The sequence below is a fragment of the Lissotriton helveticus genome, chromosome 10 (genome assembly GCF_964261635.1).
Source record: "Lissotriton helveticus chromosome 10, aLisHel1.1, whole genome shotgun sequence".
NCBI classification, from domain to species: domain Eukaryota; kingdom Metazoa; phylum Chordata; class Amphibia; order Caudata; family Salamandridae; genus Lissotriton; species Lissotriton helveticus.
In genome coordinates, this window is record NC_136071.1 from 764,679,315 (window position 1) to 764,701,116 (window position 21,802).

Genomic DNA, 21,802 nt, shown 5'->3' on the forward strand with positions numbered 1-21,802 from the left:
GTAGGGAAAAGAGGTTGCTCCGCTGCCTGCAACAATCCACCATGCAGTTGGGCAGGCCGCCTTAACGTCTGTTTTGTAGGAACCCCATACATCACCAAACCGTCCCACGTCAATCCCCGGAGTGTGGATTATCATGAAGCCTAATTAGTCCTTGCTGTCTATTCTGTCCTCCCACATCTAAGGTTCCTGCAGCCCATGCCTTTTGATACACTCGACTCCCACTGGGACATCCTGTGTCCATATTGCTCCCCTCTCTACTTGTGCCCTAGACGCCCCGCACTCTGGTGGCACCGCCCTCCCTGAAAACTAACGCATAGAGCACCCCTTTTTACTGTATGTAGGGCCCCACACTCACCAACAGAGGTGGACTTCAAAGTGGCAACAAGGAAGTTGCCTCTAGGGGATCACTATACTAGTATTACTTATGTGAATGTGAGAGCCCTGAATATCTCACCAACACTATACATCCCTCCCTGTAGGCCGCAACCCAGCTAGCTATGTGGCACCCCTCACCTTTGCAAACCTGGTGGGTCCACTACCTCTGCTCACACAAAGTGCGCCAACGCTCGATACAAATCTTAGCGTGCCCCCCCTCGAGGTAACTTTTTTGGGCCAACCACTCAGAGTCACCAACTCAGAGTCTCCAACCCAGAGTCTCCAACCCGCAACGCAGGTGATACCCTCCCTGAAAAACCCACCGCTGACCCCCCTGTGCCGAAATACTTTGACAAGTCCCCTGATAGAGTAGGGGGCAACGTAACAACACTACCAGCCCGTTGGACCAACAAGCGTGAGTACACAAGGCCTTAACCCACAAACTGGAACGCAATCAAGCCGCTACCTCCTATCCTGACAGTGCGATGGAAGTGCCTGTCCATGTCCTAGTTCCACCCAGATTGGAGTCCTCAATATCTTGGACCCCTTTGTAAAATTGGGATACAAGCATAATCCATCCACTACAAGCGGGCAGTCGAGGTTCGTCACCCCCGTTCCTCCCACAAACACAGTATTTTCATCTAAACAAGGCTTGCCTTCATATAGAGGAACAACTGTCCCTGTAGATGGCATTCATTCTCTATTCACTAGAAGAATGGAAGCACTGAAAAAATGAGTGAGTCTGTTAGCTACCAACTACTGAGCTGCAGGTGTCCTTACATGTCAGCAACCAATGCATTAACCCAATGAGCCCGCACAAAACAACTCCATTGTCGACTCCCAATGCTGACTGCTCTCTCTGAAGCCCGCACCCGGCTCCATAGTGTCACAGACTACTGAATCCACTCCCGCCTTCCCCAAAGTGGGAAGCAGTGCTGCGACCACAGCTAACAAAACACCAAATAAGCGCTATGTATGCATGTTCACTCAGGTATACACTACCTGTCCAAGCTGGCCTCTGTCTTACCCCTAGGCGCAAATGTCCCGCCCTCCTCATTTGAGTGACTGACCTATACTTAGACCAGGGACCCACGTGAGTATCTCTGTTCACGCAGCCAGATTGGACAGCTCGCAAACAAAGGCCATCCAATATCTCTAGGACGCAGTGCTCATTTCCGGACATAATCGCCATTCGCATTCGACTTCCGGATACCTTTCTACAATCGTACCCTTTTCCAGCTCATCCTCCCTTGTGCACACCATGTATCTACTTTCAAGCAGCCTGTTCTTGCTTTGCCAAAATTCCATCCTATTTTCGAACAGTGCAGGACAGCATACAAATAAGACATCACACGGTATTTCCCACACTCGAGCCCGATGGTGCCACCCCGGATGCGACCTATTCACCTGCAACATTGGCCCGCCGAACTCAACTGCCACATGGTCCCTAAGGCTTCTAGGCGCAGCTGCTGGCCACAGGCCCAAAAGTACGCATGAACACAGGCCCAAAAGTACGCATGTTTCAAGAGATATCGAGAACAGGGCTCTATAATGTGCGAAATTTAAATTATACATCAAAATCCTCTTGGGGAAAAAGCTATGGACATGTTGCGCTAGAATGGGACAATGCTTAATATGTGCAGAATAACGGTTCTAACGAAATCGCTGCATAACCAGCACGTGGAAAAACAGTTCACAACAAAGACGGACGCCTTGGATTTCTACGCAGTTCTTCGTAAAATATGTATTGAAAGATGCCCCTGCTCCTCAAAATATCTTAACTTTCTCCTCCCAAATAGATAGGCGGGAGTTCCCGAGCAGTAACGTGGGCGCTCTGCTGAACACTCAGCATGCGTTTACCTAAAAGAAATTCATCTAAAACATATCTGTTCTCTGTGCCCATCTACAGCTCTTCAACAAATAAGCCAGTGTCAACGGCACACACCGAGTACCCGAGAGGTGCCCCCAGCCACTACCTCCGGAGATGCTCCCACTGAGGCACCTCCCCCGCAAAGGCTGCTTTCCTACGAGTGACCAAGAGTGATAAAAACGTCCTACCTTGTCGGAGCTTTCCACAGACCTGTTCCGCCGGGATGGACAACAATTAAGCAAACCGCCCATCTTGCTCATTCAAACTACCACAAAAGGGGGGGTATCCCCCGCTCTCAATAAATACCCAAATACCCAACACAACCCGGTCACGTGACACACGTGAAACACAACAATACCGTCTCTTCTCCTGGTAAACAAGCACGACAAAACGGATCCGCCAGCCACCAGATGGAGCCTCCACCTAGCACAGCACCATGCTCGAGCCGGGCGATGCCCACCAGACTCCAGATTCACGGAGACCCCTGCATACCGGGGCTGGTGCCGTAAGGAAGAGAGGGCGAGGACCAGGGCAAATTGCCCTAAATAGGCCCACGCCCACTCCTCCCCCTCGTTGTTGCCGACTACCGCCGGAAGTGACGGCACGACGTTGCCCTGGAAGTGATTCCTGCTGCAGTCCCGCCCAGTCCATCGATGAGGCCCACAAAGGGGGCGTGGCTGGGTTCCCGGGGGGCTGCGTCCTAAGGGCGAGCTTCATTATATTTTGCGCATTTCACAGCAACAGGTATGGCACAAGTGTTACCAAGTTTAGGTTTTGGGTGAATTGCGATCTTTTAGGGAACAGCTGGGTAGGCATATCTCACAAAAGGTGAGAGAAAAAATATGGAAATGGGAGTATGTTTATATGTTTGCTTTGTTACTGGATAACGCGGATATGGAAGAGGCGAAGAAGAGTAAAGAGTGGGTGCATCCCAGGGAGTGGACCAGTTGGTCTCACAAGAAAAAGATTGAGGCAACTATTGTTATGGTTAACTGAATAAAAGGGTTCTCTAACTACCAAGCAATAATGGCTGAATGTTTCACTTGTTTAGGTGCACTGATGGCATGCTATCAAAATAGAATAGCTTGTGCGCATTATGCCAAGCACGACGCTAAGGGAGTGCGATCCTAGGGCCCGGCCCCCCGGCACCCGCCCCTACCCTCCGCAGTCATTGGGCGGTCGGATCGCCCTGGAGGCCCCCGGCCGCCCAAGTACTTCCGGGTGAGGCTCTCACGCACTTCCGGTGTGGGAGGGGGCGGAGACCGGGGCCTATTTAGGTGCTGGTTGCTGTGGCCCCGGTCTCTTTGTCCCCCTTCTACACCGGACCGGCTGAGCTCGCTCGAAGCGCGTCCCCCCCTTCCCTTAGTTTAGTTTTAACTAAACTCTTGGTCCCATGCTTCGTCGAGTTCGAGGAGGCGGTCTGCGTGCGTCGAGCCAGCGCAGCCGAGTCCGAGGAGCGTGGGGACAATGAGAGGAGCGGCGCTGAGGCAATGTCCGTCCAGCTCGTCAGGTAAGGGGGCGCATGTGCTTGGGGGGGTCTGTGTGCAGCCGTAGGGAGGGGTGGTGCAGCACGGGCGGCTGTGCCGGGGTTGTCCTGGTCCTCTGTGGCTGCAGGCGGGGCCTCCGGGTGTACGGTTCTCTTTCCGGGCGACGTGGAGGGGCCGGGAAGGACCGAGAGCGGGCAACGATTGCAGCGAGAGATCGGGGAGTTGGGGGCAGTATTTTGGAGCAACAGGCGGCACCTTGGTTGAATCAGAAGGGCTGGTGACCTATATATACGCTCCACACAGCGCGCATACTGTGGTTTGCCTTACACAATACGCTCCTTTGGTGCGAGGCGCATGTGTTGGGATTTGCCGAGTAAGGCAGCACAATAGCGAGCCCCTGAACAGCCTGAACAGCTGAAGATATAGTTCAAAGGGAGGGCATTGTACTACAGATCACGAGATTCGAATCTGGAGGTCCCTCATGTCACAATCAGCTGGCGCGTAGGGCTTGGTAAAGATAGGGCAGTATTTCCTCGTGCATCCTCTAACACGCGGGGGCAATATAGTGCGGCAGATTTGTAGAGCGATAGGTGGGGCCATCAAGTACATCGCTAGGAGAGCTAGGGGAGCAGGGGAGCATGCCGGCTAGGAAGATGAGCCACAAACGCAAGAATAAAGATCCTGAGATTGCCCAGCTCCTTAAATTGGTACTAGCTAAGCTGGGCAATAATAATAAGGAGAGTAGCGATGAGGAGACCCCCAGCCCAGGATGAGCCAGCGCCGGGGGGCATAGGGAATCGCCCACGCAGGGAGGGAGTACCACCTAGAGCAGCCTTCCCCCATTGGTGAGGAAGCCTAGGGTGCAAGGCAAGGAGAGGGGGTGGCCAACCGCAAGAAAGACAGAGCTCAGGCTGCGAGAGAGCCAGGAGTAGTGGGCGAGAGTCCAATAGGTCCCGTCCTCCCTCCACCCCAAGAAGTAGCGGCCTCCCCTCCCCCTGCACCACGGGCAGAGCATGTGGAGAGCGCACCGGTTGATCCAGTGGGGTCAGTCCTAGCTGAGATTAGGGAAGCCCTGAGGGCATTAGCGCCAGCGCAGACCCCTGTAGAACAAAGCAGTACGAATACAGTGGGGGGGAGGCCTGGGTCTACACCAGCAGGGGTGATACCAATAACGGTGGCCCCCATGCCCCAACAACAAGCCAAGGTTCAGGCAGGGGGTACACAGGATCCGACAGCAAGCATTTTGGCATCAGTGGCCACCCTGGTGGGTCAGCTGGTGGCTCCAACGGTTAGCCCCAATCCCAGTAGTGTAGCAGCGGCCCGTTGGGTTCCCCCGAGGTCAGCAGAGCAGGGCGCGCTAAGCGAGATTCAAAAGCAGTTAGCCCTCTTGGTGGAAACCCGTGGCACCGCCACTTTGGCGTCAGGACTGAATTCCCCCGCGCCATCGGTTGCTGCAGCACCTACAGGAGGTAAGATAGGTGAGGCTGCAACCAAGGGAGCTGAAGGAGTTACTATGGTAGGGGGAGTTCATGGTAATGTGTTGTCTCAGCCAGGGATATTAGCTACACATGTTCCCATAGAGATGAAGGAAAAAATCTGGAAGGGGGAATATGTAGACATATTCGCGCTAATCAGACCCAAGAGGAGGGATGTTGAGTACAAAGAGAAGGAAGGGAAAGAGGGGTCCTTCAGGGATAGAAAGCCAAGGGTGGAGGAGTCCATAACAAATTGGTTATTTGGTTGTCATGTATTTACAACAGTGATGCTGGAAAAGAGGCCTGAGTTGGCGATATCATTGGTGTTTTATACAAATAAAATCCTGAAGGCACATGCCACACATGGCGGAACCGCATGGTTGGACTATGATAGGGATTTCCGTAGGGCGAAGGTCGCAAACCCAAGCATAGGGTGGGATCAAGTGGAAATTAATGTATGGTTGGAGAGTGTTAACAGCAGGGAGCATCACACCAAGCAGCCCTTTCGGACATCACAAGGGGGGCCAGGGAAAAAGAAAGGAACGTGCTGGGCATTCAATAAAAAGGTGTGCACCTGGCCCACGGGGCAGTGCAGATTTAGGCACGCCTGTTCTTTCTGTGGCCACTCCTCTCACCCAGAGTTTAAATGCATCAAGAAATCCAAGGAGGGGGGGGCTGGAGGCAGGGAGAAAAAGCCCCCGCAGCCTTAAGCTGCCCACACCTGTGGACATTGGGAAACTGATTTTTTGGCTCAATCAGTATCCATATAGGGCGGCAGCCAAGGTACTCTATCAAGGTTTTTCAGAGGGGTTTCGCATCCCGGATCAGGGCGTGTCTCCAGTCACTCAATGTAATGATCTGCTTTCAGCGCGCATGCACCCCACGGTAGTGGCAAAAAAAGTAGAGAAGGAGCGGGCTTTGGGCCGGGTTGCAGGCCCTTTCCCAGGCCCCCCATTGGAAATATATGTATGTTCTCTTTTTGGGGTGGTACCTAAGAAAGAACCAGGACAGTTTAGGATGATCCACAACCTCTCAGCACCCAGGGGGGGCGTCAATAAATGACGCTATTGATCCTTCTGTGTGTTCAGTGACTTACTCTTCTTTTGATGCCGCCCTACAGAAGTTAAGGGATTTAGGACTCAGGGCTATCATGGCTAAGACAGAAATTGAATAAGCTTTTCGCCTGTTACCAGTACACCCCGAGGATTACCATCTGTTGGGTTTTCAGCTGAACCACCAATTCTACTACGACATGTGTATGCCAATGGGGTGTGCAGTTTCTTGCAAGTACTTTGAGACTTTCAGTTCCATGCTGCAATGGGTGTATACACACAGGACTGGTTACAGGGAGGTGGTGCACTATTTGGATGACTTCATGGTTATGGGTCCGGCCGCCTCAGAGGCTTGCGCACAGGCCTTAGGGAACCTAGTGGCCATGTTTCAGGAGTTTAGAGTGCCCCTGGCACCAGGCAAGACAGTGGGCCCAGATACATGCATGTCCTTTTTAGGCATTGAGATTGACACTCTGGCGGGGGAGTGTAGACTACCACATGACAAGGTTTAGGCTTTTTCCCGGGCTATTAACGCAGCGCTGGCAGGACCTAAAGTCACTCTGCATCAGCTACAGGTACTATTGGGACAGCTCAACGTTGCTCTTAGGATCATCCCCATGGGGTGCCCTTTTTCTAGGTCAATTGCCAGGGCGATGGTCGGGCTGACTCAGAAACACCATCGCGTGTGCCTTAGGGCCGAGGTTAGGGAGGACCTCAAGGTGTGGCGCAGGTTCCTGAGCGACTTCAATGGGAAAGTAGTGTGGCCTGCCCCCCAAGTGTCTAGTGCAGAACTGGGCCTGTTTACGGACTCGGCCGGCAGCATCGGCTTTGGCGCCATTCTGGTACCTGCCTGGTGCGGGCGGAGTGGCCATTGGAGTGGCATGAGGTTGGCTTAACGAAGAATATAGCTTTCTGGGAACTCTTCCCAATTGTAGTGGCAGTATCAGTGTGAGCAGACCGCTTCAGGAATAGGTCAGTGGTGTTCTGGTCTGACAACATGGCAGTAGTGGAGGCCATCAACAGGCAAGGGGCTACTTGCAGACATGTTTTGAGATTGTTGAAGCATTTGGTGTTGGAATGCTTGAGGCTGAATTTAAAGTTCAAGGCTGCACACATACCTGGGGTTGACAATCACGCTGCTGATGCTCTGTCTCGTTCCAAGTTACAGGACTTCCGGAGATACCACCCGCAAGCAGAGGAGCAGATTACAGGGTTCCCTAAATCACTGTGGACGATTGGAGCCCCGCACTAGTGGGGCTGGTAGGTGCCTCACTGAGCGATCGCACTAGGAGATCGTACCAACAGAATTTCAATTCTTACAGGTTATTCGTGCAGGAGGCTGGTATTCCCAAATTGTTTTCTCCTGAAGCGATATATGGTTTTCTGCAAGGCCAGAGGGATCAGGGTAGGGCAGTGTCTTATGCTAGGGCCCACTTGACGGCAATAGATTTCTTTGCTAGACTAGCGGGGGAGTGCGACCCAAGCGCCTCTTTTGTGGTAAGGAAGGCCTTGCCGGGATGGGCCAAACTGGAGGGGCCCAGACGTGATTGCCGGTGGCCTTTGGATATTGCAACCCTATCTAACATTTTAGTATCCCTTCCCACGATTTGCAGTTCACACTTCGAGAGCATTTGGGGCGGTGTTTACATTGGCCTTCTATGGAGCCTTCCGGCTGTGCGAAATCGTAGGGTCATCTAGGTCTGATCAGGGGAGGGGTTTACAATTCAGGGACACCAGAATATCCCCGGGGGGCTTGGAAGTGACTCTGAGAAGGACCAAAACCGACCAGGGGGGTAAGGGGGATACAGTAAAGTTAAGCCCGGTGCCCGGCATTATTGCCTGTCCAGTCACCCATATGCGAGCGTACTTGGCACTGTGCCCAGCGGGGGGGGGGACCTGGCCTTGCTCATACGTGAACAAGGTGACTGTCTTTCCCAATACCAATTCAAGGCGGTGTTTGGGTTGGCTCTAGCGTAGCTAGGATTAGGGGCTTCTGGGTAATCATCACACTCATTCAGGATTGGGGCCGCGACCTTAGCAGCAGGGGCGGGCTTGACATCCAACGCGGTGAAAGGGGTCGGGCGCTGGTCCTCTGATTGTTTCAAGAGGTACATAAGGCCCGAGCTGTTGTGACTGAATGCTGATAATTTGCCAATGATTGGGTTTGACTTTTCCATTTCTCTCCTATCCAGTAGAATGCCCGCAAAGGTGGTGTGGGTACTGGGGCACTCGTTCGTGCGGCACGCTACGGTGCGGTTACAGCAGCGGCGAGAAGCCGGCGGGCTTAAGTGGGACGGAATTTCTGTGGCGGGGCGTCGGGGGCTTGCGAATTCGGCACCTGCAGCAGCTCGTGGAGGAGATAAGAGATCAGGAGAGGCAGAGGTCCCCGTATTGGCTCATCATCCACTTGGGAGGGAATGACATGGTGGACCGGGGATGCCTGGCGGTCAAGGAAGCACTGTTGACGGAGTTTGCTTGGTTAGGGCGAATCTTTCCTTTGGCCAGAATTGCCTGGTCATGCATGATACCACGCAGGACCTGGGGCCCCGGAGTGCAGGCTAGATCTTTGAACGTTTCAGTTAGGCGGCTCAACAGAGAATTGGCCAAGTTGTGCTCAGTGAAGGGCTGCTTGTGTCTGATCCCTCACAGAATGATCTCAGGAGAGGCAATGTATCATCACGATGGAGTACATTTGTCGGACTTGGGCACGGATACATGGATCAGGGGACTATGGTCTTTCATGCAGAACGCAGGTGGGGAGGGTGACAGACCTGAGGGCCTGGGTCACCCTTGCGGCGGTAAAGAGACCTGCGAACAGTGACATTGACTTACAGAATGGATTGGAGTCCGCCTTGCGTACTCCCTAGGCCAGCACTGAGGGGGGAGACGGTAAGCTCTCCGCTGGGAAAAGGTGGCCACCGGCTGGGGAGGCTAGGGTGACAGGTTACGAGCCTCCTGGGTTCCTGGGCAGCCTGGTGGCCGGGGGGTGGGCCCCGGAAATGGCGGACAAGGATCAGAGGTGGGGCCCACCACTCAAGGGCGCAGGTGGGTTGCACCTTGCGTAGGAGGCTCAGCATAGGAGATGTCAGCCCTTAGTGCTGGGGGATTCGAATCTTGAAGGTCAATATTAAAAGTTTGTTGTGAATTGCTAATTATGCATGTAAATTTCCTTTGTCATGTTTATGTGATGTTTGTATTAAACATGGCCGTTTTAAACCCACGCAAATCTCTATGGTTGATTTACTTGTGGGTTTCCGGGTACCTTGGGGGGGGGGGGGGGCTATGCTGGGGGATCCGAGTCCTATAAATACAGGGTGGGGGATGGAAAGAGTATGATAAAGAATTCAGTAGGGCAAAAGCAATTGACCTTGGCCTCACATGGGATCAAATTAACGTCATCATGTGGTTGCGACACATGAAAACCGTGAGCCAGGACAGCACGAGAGGGCAATCCTTTCAGTCAGGCCCCCTGGTTGACTCCGGAGGGGGGAAGGGGCATGCTGGGATTTTAACAGGCGAACCTGCACCAGATCACTGGGCTCATGCAAATTTAGACACACCTGTCGTTTTTGCAGTCACGCTTCACATCCTGAGTCCAAATGTTTTAAAAAAATCAAAGGACATAGGGAATAAGAAGCAGGAATGAGAGTGTCATTTTCAACAAGGCGCCCTCCCCAATAAAGAGACAAGTGCTTTGATCCCATGGCTAAATTAGTGCAGCTGCCCAAACTCTGCACAGATCCTGCTGGAAGGTTTCAGGGAGGGTTTTAGGATTCCAGAACCTGGGTATTTAGGGGATCCACATTGCCGCAATCAGCTATCTGTAAGGTCCAACAAAGAGATAGCGGCGGCAAAAATTGCCAACGAGCTGAGGCTGGGGAGAGTGGCTGGCCCATTTGATGAGATACCAGTGAAAGGATTTGTTTGCTCACCGCTGGGGGTGGGGAAACATCCATTACAATGCAGTCAATCAATCAATCAATCAAAAACAGCTTTATTCGATTTTGATTATAAAAATCATAAAAGCACAAATAGGGAGTCAGTTAACAAACATTTTCATCGTTATTCATATGAGTACAATAAGAAATAGAGATGAAATACATTAAAAAAGATTTACAATGTTTTGGAGGATGGTATTAGGTCAGTTCATTGATGTCCTGTATCTAATTATAGTTTTTAGGAACGATGACACTAAATACATGGTCAATTCATCTTCCAACATTTGTAATCTCAAAAACGCTAATCTACATTGTCTCAATCCCCACTTTCTCAACATAGGTATTAAAAATCTTTTCCTCTGCAAGGTATAGAATTTACAAAACAGTATACAATGTAGCATGGATTATACAGAAGTATCGTCACAGGGGCACAATATAAAATTTTTAGACCAGGAATTTGCTTCAGGAAACGTGATCAGTCTAAAAAAGGTCCCCCCCCCCCCTAAATCATGTGAGTAGCATGCGAGAGTAACAACTTTGCATCTGAATCAAGTATGGCTGAATACCCTGTCCTTGGAGAATCAGTTGATTCTCCATGACTGAGATCTTGCTTTTCTCTGCCAGCCAACGTTTATTCTCTAAGAAGTGAAGACAGGTTTCTTTCAACTTCTTCCTTGAGACAGTCGCTAAACAACTCGGGGAATCAAAATATTCAGGGTATCCAATATTGTTTAGAAATTTCTTTACGTACATAATCCAGGGGATTCTTAAGAGCCCATTCAGGTTGAGACAGTCCATAATTATATCTCTGTTAAGACCTGTCTCATCAGTAGGCCATACCCTACGCCATAATAAAATGGGATTAACTTTGATAAGGTCTGAGATGTAATACAGACCTAGCTCTTTGTGGCACACATAAGTAGAAGTGGACCCTGGAACGGCTAATAAATAGCGGAGGAATGCGTTCTCACAGAGCTGTATATTGTGAGTTTCCGTTATCCCCCATATACCTGCACCATATGTAACTGTGGACACACATTTAGATTTATATATGTCCACTAACACTGGCACGGGTCGACCTCCCAGCTTATTGGCCAAATTTTGAACAGCTCCAATGGCTCGCGAAAAAGCCAGTTTTTTTGCCTGGGCTGCCGAAGACCAGGTCCCCTTTTTACCAAAATTAATACCCAAATATGAAAATGTATTGGTTGTGTCTATTTTTGTATTTGAGAGGAAGATTTTACATGTAGAAGTTCTCTTTGTGGTGCAGCACATAGTGAATGTCTTGCTTATATTTATTTTTAGGCCCCTGGCATTCATACACTTGGAAAAATTAGTGAGCGATCTTTGGAGGCCAACTTGGGTCCGTGCCATGATTACTGCATCGTCTGCATATAATAAAATAGGGACTGGTGTATTCCTAACTTGGGGGTAATCCTGCTTATCTTGAGTAAGATGGGAAGCCACACTATTTATGTATAGATTAAATAAAAAAGGTACGAGTATGCAACCCTGTCTAACTCCTTTTTTTATGCCAAATTTGGTGGTGCACTCGCCGTGGTTCCCAAACCGTACCCTAGCACCAGCCCCCCGATATAACTCCTTAATAAAAGTCAGCAGATTTGGATCTATACCTAGTTGCAGTAATATGGTCCAAAGTTTGTCATGATTCAAACAGTCGAATGCCGAACTCAGGTCGACAAATGTTAAAAATAATTTTTCTTTTTTAGCCGCTACATACTTGTCTATAATCAACGCTAAGTTCAGACCTTGCTCTGTTGTACCAAGTCCTGCCCTAAAACCATATTGAAACTGTGAGAGTATACCTTTATCTTCCACCCAAAATTGTAATTGGTTTAGTATTACCCTCCCAGCAACCTTCATAAGTGAATCCAATAGAGAAATTGGACGATAATATTTTGGTTCATTGCGATCGCCTTTCTTAAAAATTGGGACCACAATGGCCTCTTGCCATGTAGGAAAGAACCCGTGTTTGTTACAGCTATTTAAGACCATTAGTTAAAAGTGGAGCCCATAGCTCAGTATTAGATTTATATATATCTACCGGAACCCTGTCCAGTCCACGGGCTTTCCCTGCAGCACTATCATTAATGGAAGTTTGAACTTCTAGCAGTGAGAATTCAATATTTATTGGAAATAATCCATGGGCCACGATTTCCTCTCCTCCAGTTTGATCTGAACTCGCATTCTCAGTAAGATCATCTGCGCCTGATAAAGCTCGCTAAAGTAGTTTACCCATTTACCTTCAGTAATTGCCACTTCTATTGTGTCAGTTTTATTATCTGCAAAGAATGGGGCGTTTACCGCCTTCCAAAACCCTATGTTATCTTTAACTAGACAAGCTTGATGTAATGCAAGCCAAGCCTCCTGCTTCAGTTGTCTCTTACGATTTTTGACTGCATGTTGATATGCAGTTCTGGCGAATCTTACTTCGGCCACATTTCTTGGTTCGCACTTGAGCACCATCAGCAAGTGTGCGTGGGCCTTACTACAATCCGAGTCGAACCATCCCTGCATCTTAGCTTTGCCCTGTTTCAGGGATCCTGTGAGGAGATTGCGTATTTCCTCCGAAATTCTGAGGAAAGCCTCAGTAACCGAGACACAGTCACCATTCTCAGTGAGACATATTTCAAATTTGTGATGTTTGTTTTTAATAAGGATTTCAAAGAAGGCCCCAGGCTCTACTTTGTTCCACTTTATAGCATATCCATTCTTTTTTGCTAGGCTTAGTTTATAGCTATATAAGTTTTCTATTAAATCAGTTACCTTTCTATGGCTCCCCGCGAAAGAGAGGGATAGGCTATTTGGAAAGTGATCACTCATTGCCATCTCAAATGTTTTATAGGTGAGAACGTGACAAGAATGACGGTTTGATATCAGTGCAAAATCTATAACTGAATTGCAGCCCCTCCCAGTAAATGTAGGCTCAAAAGGAACCGGGGGAGAGCATAGTTCATTTACGAAACCCAGGTCTAATTGGAAAATCAGATCATTACAGTAATTGCCCAGGGTCGTGTGAGAAAAATGTGCACAAGAATCATCTCTGCCTGTTCCCAGGCCACAAATACCCAAGTGACTATGCGGGCATAAAAAACAGTTGAAATCGCCCACCCATAAAACACATCTATCCCCGGGCTGTTTCTCTTCAATATTCTTAAGAGTTTGGGATATTTCTTCTAAAACCTTGCTTGTTTCCACTTTCGGGATATTATTAAAAAAGTTTATCAAAACTATTTTTTGATTACCCCCAACAGTCATCTGCAATATCTGATAGTAATCAGAATCAATATTAGATTTTAAGGTTGTATCGTTCAAAAAATTAGATACATAAATACAAAGCCCCCCTTTATTCCTTCCCCTCGTCGTCCGAATTGCAGGAGTGTGGAAGGCACGGTAGCAGTTGATATGAATGGCCTCCAGTGCCCAACATTCCTGCAAGCAGATAATTGAAAAGTCTTGCATAAAGGATAAGCAACCAGGGTCCCTTATCCTAATGGACAACCCAGCGATGTTCCAAGACATCAGTTTAATGCTATTATCCGTCTCTGTATTCTTAGTCTTTATACTATCAGTTTCTTGTGAGGGAAAATCTCCTACTAAACTTACATCTTCGCTGTAGCATACCAAAGGATACAGGCTATGATCTGTAGCCTGTTGCTTGTTTACCATAAGTTCTTCCCTTGCTGTTATTTTTGGAATTAAATGTGGCTTACAAGAGGAGTCACACTTATTCTGTGTATGTTGATTATTTTCTATAACAGCATCAGGGTGAGTCACTTTATCCATATTACTGTCTAAGCTCTGGGCAGAGTAGATTTTATACCCACCCGGAACCGCATTAAAAAAACTCTTCTCAGAATGTTGTCTCTTTGCTTTTTTTACCCTGACCATTTGCCCGGAGTTCTTGGGGGCAGCAATTTTTGGGGTCAGTCAGTCGACCATGTCAAGTGCACTGTATCTGTTACTGGTAGGAAAACCCTGTTCCAATCTATAGCCCTCACAATCAGGTCTATTTCTAACATAATTTACACCAGGACTCCCTTCCAGAGTTCTTCCCTGTGGAACATAGTTTATTCTATATGTTCATGAACTATAGAAGTAGGTGAGATCAAATGGCTGGATTCTTGTTTTTGAAAAATGGGGCCACCCACCACAAGTATGTTGTACTGCTTGCATATCCTTGAAGTTTACGATGATGCAATCCCCAGTATATTTTTTCTACTCCTACCCACCCAATTGACTCTACGTACAAATAGGATCTTGCTATGGATGTGTTGAGGGAGGGGTCTATTGGCATTGAACCAATGTATGGTTTTATTTTTCAGTTCAGCAAACGATTCCAGGCTACCTTTCCCTAGTTCAGGAACCCCAGTCAAAACTACAACGTAAGGAATAGATTCCGGTGGCAGATCTATATTTGGTAACAACGGCCCTTGGTCATCATTTGCACTAATTTCATTTCTGCCGTTCTGCAGGTCTTTAGAAATACCCCCATCCACCGTATGATTTGTTACGCTATTTCTCTTGGGTATGTCCATTTTTTCTTGTACGCTTGTGGCATTCTTATTGCGCAGTCCACCTTCAGTACTGCTCCGTAAGATGCCTTTCGTGAGGTCAGGTGCGGTTATCTGGGACGTGGGAGTTGGCATCTGAACATTTCTTGTATCATTGTACAAGAGAAGTTTATCTTGAGTCACTGTTGGAGCTGTTGGATGTTTCTTCTTATGGAGCTCAAGATTTGATAAAGTCAGTTGCTCAAGTTTCTTTAATCTTTCTTCAATGAGGTATAATCTATCCATGATAGGTTGGATAGAAGATGTTAAAATTACACCAATTTTTATCCAGAACCCATCATCCAGAACCATCGAAGTGCCAGCAGGGATATTTGCACAAGGAGTACTTAATCTCAGTGAATGTAATTCGGGGGTGATTCGTACAGCAGATGTTGAAGCATCACTGTTAACTTTGGCTGCCTTTTGCTGTTTTCCCCTTTTAGAGCCCCCCGTGCTTCTTTTTTGGTATTGCTCCTGTTGTAATTCCTGGCAAGGATGGTTTAACCCCAGTTTCAGCTAGCGTTGATGCACGGGTTGATACCCCTTCAGGCAGACTGATCACTGAGTTGGTGTTACTTAAGGTCTGCGTGTTGGGGAGCCCGCCGGCCATAGTGTTCGTTATGTCTGTAGCTGTTAGATCACTATCCAAACTTATGGCTAATGAGTCATTGATAGCAGTTATATTTGTGTTTCATACCGGAGTAACAGAGAGCGCAATGTTGCCCAGGGAAGACCTTTTAGTATAGGCCGGGTCTAGAGAGAGTCGACGCTCTGTCAGATCAATTTCTCGGGCTAAAACTGATGCTGCTCTTACGATAAATTGATCTAGTGTACCTGCCACAGAGCCCCTAAATGTGGCCTTCTTCCCTCTTCCAGAGCGACCAGCCATTGCAGGTGTATACAAAAGCTGCGGAGCGTCAGGATTTAGATGCAAATAAATGCACTTACTGTTTTTATGAGTTCTCCACCGTTAAGGGGGGGCCCAGCCCAGCCACTCCAGCCTCGAACGGGCTCAAACGGGCCCGCCCTTGGCCCGGGCTTCGCCCAGTGCGCGACCGCGCACGTCCCGCGATGCGGGGAACGGGAGTGGTTAAATGCGGTAGGCAGGAGGTTGGCGGGAAGAGGACCCAGCTGTGTTCGATGCTGAGGCTGCTGGTCATCGCAGTCCCTCGTCAATAGTCCCGGCCAGGAGGAATCCAAGGTAAAGCAACAAACTGCAATCATTACAACGCATGTCACTACAACGCATGCCATTACAATGCATACCATTACAACACATGCCATTACAACACATTATGAGGTAAGTAATGGAGATTTATTCAGTATTAGGGTGGGTATTGGTTTAGGGGTACATGGGAATAGTAATTTTTACCCCTACACTATCTAACACTTTCCTTACCGTTGCACTCACTGAAGTGGGAATAGTTAATTTTACCCCTACACTATCCAACACTTAGTCATTTTTATCCCTACACCATCCAACACCCCTGGCATCCAATAGACTCCAAGCGGGACTTGCAGGACAATCCGGGAAAGCGTGTGAAAGTCAAAAAGGGAAAACAATCGGCAAATGCTGTTGCTGTGCCCCTCCCAATGGGCCAGTTGTTGGCTCCACATGTGGTCAGGGCCCGCCATTACGGTGTTGCCCCTTTGTTCACCAGACCCAGTCCTGGACCCTACCCCTAAGTAAGTTAGAGTCCTGTACACAAGAGTCATTGGCTACAGCCTCATGTCCTACCAATATCACAATCTTGCCAACCTCCACCCCTGGGGGAAAAACACAGCATGAAAAATACTTGGATCAATTCCTCATTGTTTCTAAGGTCTGATTACCAACAATTTTCAGACATTGTTCATCAGAGCATGTATATCCTGCCACACAATCAAGCTTCCCGCAGCTTGTTTCCTTCCCAGTACAAGAATTGGCTTGGTAGTTTGGTTTGCCCTGTTCCCATCATGCACTGGGACAGGAACAGACTAATTTGCATATAGCCAAGTTCTGAGTTGGGATGGTGCAGTGAGCTAAAAAACGGTGATGGATCAAGCCCTGATCTTTGGACTGGGTAAGAGTGGTCTGCTTAATTCAGGCACTCTGTTCATCACCACCCCCTTTTCTGAATCATTTTGTCCACCATAAGCGTGGAAGGGTATACTCAGATGTGAGTCCCTTGCTCATTGCACCATCAGGATTCAAGCAAGCCGGGCCGAAGACGCCTGAAATGGCAGAAACCGGTCCCCGGAAGCTTGTTTCCTTCCCAGTACAAGAATTGGCTTGGTGGTTTGGTTTGCCCTGTTCCCATCATGCACTGGGACAGGAACAGACTAATTTGCATATAGCCAAGTTCTGAGCTGGGATGGTGCAGTGAGCTAAAAAACGGTGATGGATCAAGCCCTGATCTTTGGACTGGGTAAGAGTGGTCTGCTTAATTCAGGCACTCTGTTCATCACCACCCCCTTTTCTGAGACACAATCAAGCTTAGCAGGACTAGCTGCTTGAGATGTGAGACAAGAACTGAATGGCTTTGACCTACAGTATAATATAAAGTGGGCGATATTTTTGGGATGTGATGTGCCTATTTCACCCTCCTAGAAAGTGGCAGCAAACCAAGTGATTCCCCATGAAATGGTTCCTTTAGTGCCAGGATGGGAAACCTCTGTGGAATTCCTGGACCAGAAGGTAGCAGGAACCCTGTCTCCATACAGATTGGCCTGATAATCAAGAGCTAAGTGGTCGATCTGACTGAATGAATGCTAGCTAATCTGAATACCAGGAAGGCAAAGGTGTTGCGCCCAATCTGATGGATCGGGCAGGGGCCAATCAGATTTTTTTCCTGCATCAAGCTCAATCTGATTGGTTGCAGAGCAGCCAATTAATGTTAAATTGACTCATTAACCCTGAAAAGGCAACAACTGTCTTAGAAACACGTGTTGGCTGTTTGTTTGTCAAGAACTGTTTTTATTAAATTATGAAAATCAAGATCAGTATTTATAGACATTCATGAAGAAAAAGGACTTTGTGTTCTTTCCACCTCTCCGAAAACAAATGATAGACTGATTTACCTAAAATGTTAAAACTGTGCAGGGCAGGTAACAATTATATCTGAGAGTGTAAGCGACAGGCAATAATCTTGCTTACCTATTTAGTGTTCTTGCTTCATATCCCAAAATATCACCAAATTCAGTATCCTTATAAAATTCTGAAGAATAACCCTCACAACATGAAACATCTCCACCAATCATGCTTCCACCAACCCAAAACAGCAGAATGGGTGGTGCCAAAAAGAAGCAATGGAAAATCCCAGTTTCTGGTGCCAGGCAGGGACACTGCATGGTTCACCTGGACAATGCATGGCTGCTTCAACATAGAGGCTTTACCAGCCCCGGCCATGGGTTATTTAACCCCTTCTGCAACTGGTCTCTACACACAATGCAGCACACCTACCACTGAAAATGGATCTGTGTTATGATGCATGTTGAGATTGTTTAATAAGACTTCTAGAATGGAAGGTTGAGAGAGCTTCAAGGTGGTCAGTTACTCCTGACTCTTTGGAGTGGACTGACAGCAGGTTGTGTGCTCCAATAAAGCTTAGTTAAACATCACATTTGTGTGGGCGCCTGGTGTATCTTCCCCACAACAATCTGCTACTCTATATGAGACACCATGAAACTAGAAGGCTTTGCAAAGATGCCAGCCCTGCTGTCCCCAAACTGAAATGAGCTGCTCCCTATGCTGATGAGTGTGCTCAGTAATTCATGCACACGTATTGAAGAAATGAAAGCATGTTACTGATTTTGAACACCCAACTGACGTGAGAAGAAAACTAGCTTTTGCCCCCCCCCCCCCCCCTTTCCTTGGTGTCCTAACCCTTTCTATTCTCTGGGTCTTATTTCTGCGACATGGTTTTGTTTGTCGACAGAAACACCGTTTTCCACAGCTACAACTGTTCTGGCGCACAGTTGCTTGTCGTTTTGATACCACCGAGCGTGTCATCATCCAAACATGCTTCGACTCCAGATGGCAACCTCTGTAATAATGGTACTGTCCCGAAAGAGTGCTTGTCGGGGAGACAAGTGTCAATCCGCAGGGGCCAGGCACATTGCATGTGTCATGCAAAGGAAGGGACTGGTTGCCAGTGGCGGTGGGTCCATTGGGGGCGTTGGGGCGTTGCCCCACTAGCCACCGTCGTCAGGTCACGCATTCAATTAAGTATGTGTGCAGTGCTGCAGTGATTCAAAAATAAATTATCCTAAGAAGCGCACTCACAGTCTGCGTGCGTCAATGAGAGCCAGCTGTAAAGGGACAAGCCCGACAGAATCGTACATCGCGGAAGGGTGTGGGGGCGGGGCTGCGGGACAGTGAGTGACATCCTCAGGGCCAGCTGAGCAGAAATAGGAGCGCTGCGCAGCAGGCAGCACCGTGTGTGCGCATTTTGGACTAGTCATTTTTTACGACTGGCCCACGCATGCGCACACGAGGTAGTCCCTTCCCGCCTCCTCCCCCTCTAGGTCGCAGACAGGCAGGGACCCGGGTCCCCCGGGTCTCATATGGGCAGTATTCACCCTGCTCTTTATCCAATCCTGGTGCAGTGGCGCTGTTAAGCTGCGTCAGGATTGGCTAAGTATACACATTTGCACGTGACGTCACTGCGCCTGGCGTACCACAACAACACGACGAGGCAGAGTCACGAGGCGAGGGAGAGTGTGCATTATACAGACACTGCACTGGTAGTAGACCTCCTCATATAACCGACCATAACGTAAGTTTTTTTGTAATAGTAGTATTGAGTTGACCAGTCAATACTAATACTAAGAAGTGCGTGTGGTGTGCGGTGTGCGTGGCGGTGGCCCAGGCAGTCAGTGATCATGAGGATATTAGTAGATTGATGAACTGGCTGGCAGTGGCACTGTCTTGACACAGATTTAATTTTATGCGCAACTGCTGAAGCCACAGCCAGCCCGTTATCTAGGCCTCGGAGGAGGCGCCCCTGAGCCCCGGCTGCCGGCACCTCCCCCCACCCCCCTCATTTTCAGTGTCACCCCGATATCTGCAGCGCCGACGACAGCGCGGCCGTTCCTGACTCCTGGGCCTGGGTTGGGGTTATTTATTTATTATTTATGCGTTTTTAAATATTGTGCGGAGTCGGGGCCTCCACCTCAGTGCCACCACTCCAAGGCCACGTAGATAAACAATCCGGCCTCCACATCTCTCTGCCTCGTGGTTCGCGCACAGCAGGCTTGGCCCAGCCCTTCTGTTCAGGTAGTTCCACAGTCCCCGTCAGAGCACTCACAGTCATCAAATGCTACCAGGCAATGCTGCTCGGTTCAAAACAGGCTTCGGACTTTACCCGAGGGTGTCAGACTCAGAGCGCTTCACAATAGGAACAGAACTGAAACATGAGAAGTGAGAACGTTACAAGGGAACAAATTACAAAAGCAAAAGTTACATTACATGAGGCGAAAGTGACAATCGTGAGCAAACAAAAACACAATTCCTCATATAACCGTAACGTAAGTTTTTTGTAATAGTATCACCAGTCAGTGACTGTGTACAAGTGCGTGTGGTGTGCGTGGCGGTGGCCCAGGCAGTCAGTGATCATGATGATAGAGCTCTGCTCGTGAGGCCCTAGAGATGTTATGTAACACTCTGGAGGAATGGCCTGCATTGTAAATTACAATACCGGTTGTCAGCACGTGTAGCAAAGTAAAAATTTGGCTTTTGAAACCCTCCACGACTTAGTCACAGCGCAAAGGCTACAGTACATTTTTATCTTTTTAAGCATAGAGGGAAAGCAATGTGCCCGAAATTACATGATTATGACTTACTTGGTACGTAGGTAGTACTGGGCTGTGGCGCTTATATGATGTGTGAGGAGAAAGCCTTTGGCAGCGCCGTAATGCTCAATTACTGTTTAAAAAGCTGATTTAGTGAGCTTTCGATAGTCAAAAAAATTTCATAGTTGTCCGAGGTTGGGCATGTGTTTACCTCACAATGCACTGTCTGCATTTCGAAATTGGCGCTTTTATAGAATAGATCTGATTGTAGTAGCTGTTGGACTCCTGTTTCTATTGCAGTCGCTCTGCTACAGATGCCAATGCAATAGTGCACCACGTGTCAACCAGGAATGCATGGGGTAAACACATGAAGTCAAACTATTGAAAAGATATATATCATTATTTTTGCACTTTTATAAAGCGTATATTTGACTCGAAAGTATTGGAGCACTTTACATGAGCAAGTAGTTACATTACACATGGACATATTCACCTATTTAGATGATAAAGGACTCACTTGTTAATTACAGCTAATAAAGCAGATTTGCACACCACAGTAACCTAACTGTTGAACATATTTAATGCAGAAGGATATGGGGTATTTTGTTATGTGTTTAACTATTTCAAGTCTACAGTTTCACAATTGCTTTCTAAACCTTCTTGCACTCTCAATGTTGCCTTAAATGCTCTATTTGCCCATTCTTTTTTCCAAAACTTATTGCGACGTAGCACTCATCCACGACTTTTCTGCCCTACCACTTTCAAATGTCACCAGCCGCCACTGCTGGTTGCCCCAAACGTGCATTGCAGAAAATATAACAGGACACACAGAATTAAAGAGTGTCAATCCTGACATCTACATGCATGTCAAAACGGGAGACCCAACCCCACGTGGGAGCCAGTAAGGACTCATGGACTAACAGACAAGAACTCACAGTGCACACACACATTCTTACGACGTCTGCTTCTTGCAGTGTGACTTGCCTGTCGCTGGGCGAGCCCTTTAACCAGTGTATAAAGTTCTTATAGCGGGCAGGACTGTTTGGGAGCGACTTTTGCACATTCGGCACGTAGGGTCCATGCTGAGTCAGTCTCAGAGACCCAGCCCCGCTGCCCTCTTCCCTGTTGCTGCACTACGCAGGTTTCACTGGCTCTCACAGACTTTACAACATCCACTCCTAGTAGACTGTGCCTTACAGACAGTGTAACAGGAGTTCAGCGCTGCAAAAGGGCTATCACCGACACCAGCGCTAGAAACA

At 48.3% G+C, this 21,802-nt stretch overlaps 1 protein-coding gene and 1 long non-coding RNA gene across 2 annotated transcripts in view; one reads left to right on the plus strand and one right to left on the minus strand.

Annotated features, from left to right (window-relative positions):
- The window catches only part of LOC144784503 (uncharacterized), a 318,124-nt gene that overhangs the window by 288,754 nt on the left and 7,568 nt on the right, over window positions 1–21,802 (minus strand). The gene's annotated exons all lie outside the window — the stretch shown is intronic.
- LOC144785261 (uncharacterized) lies at window positions 4,916–5,917 on the plus strand. Its single transcript, XM_078664263.1, has one exon. It carries the CDS (start codon window positions 4,916–4,918, stop codon window positions 5,915–5,917), a length of 1,002 nt encoding a protein of 333 aa, XP_078520389.1.

Bases quoted from the DNA above. Each gene is read 5' to 3' on its own strand.
- LOC144785261 (XM_078664263.1), top strand. From the start codon at position 4,916: ATGCCCCAACAACAAGCCAAGGTTCAGGCAGGGGGTACACAGGATCCG.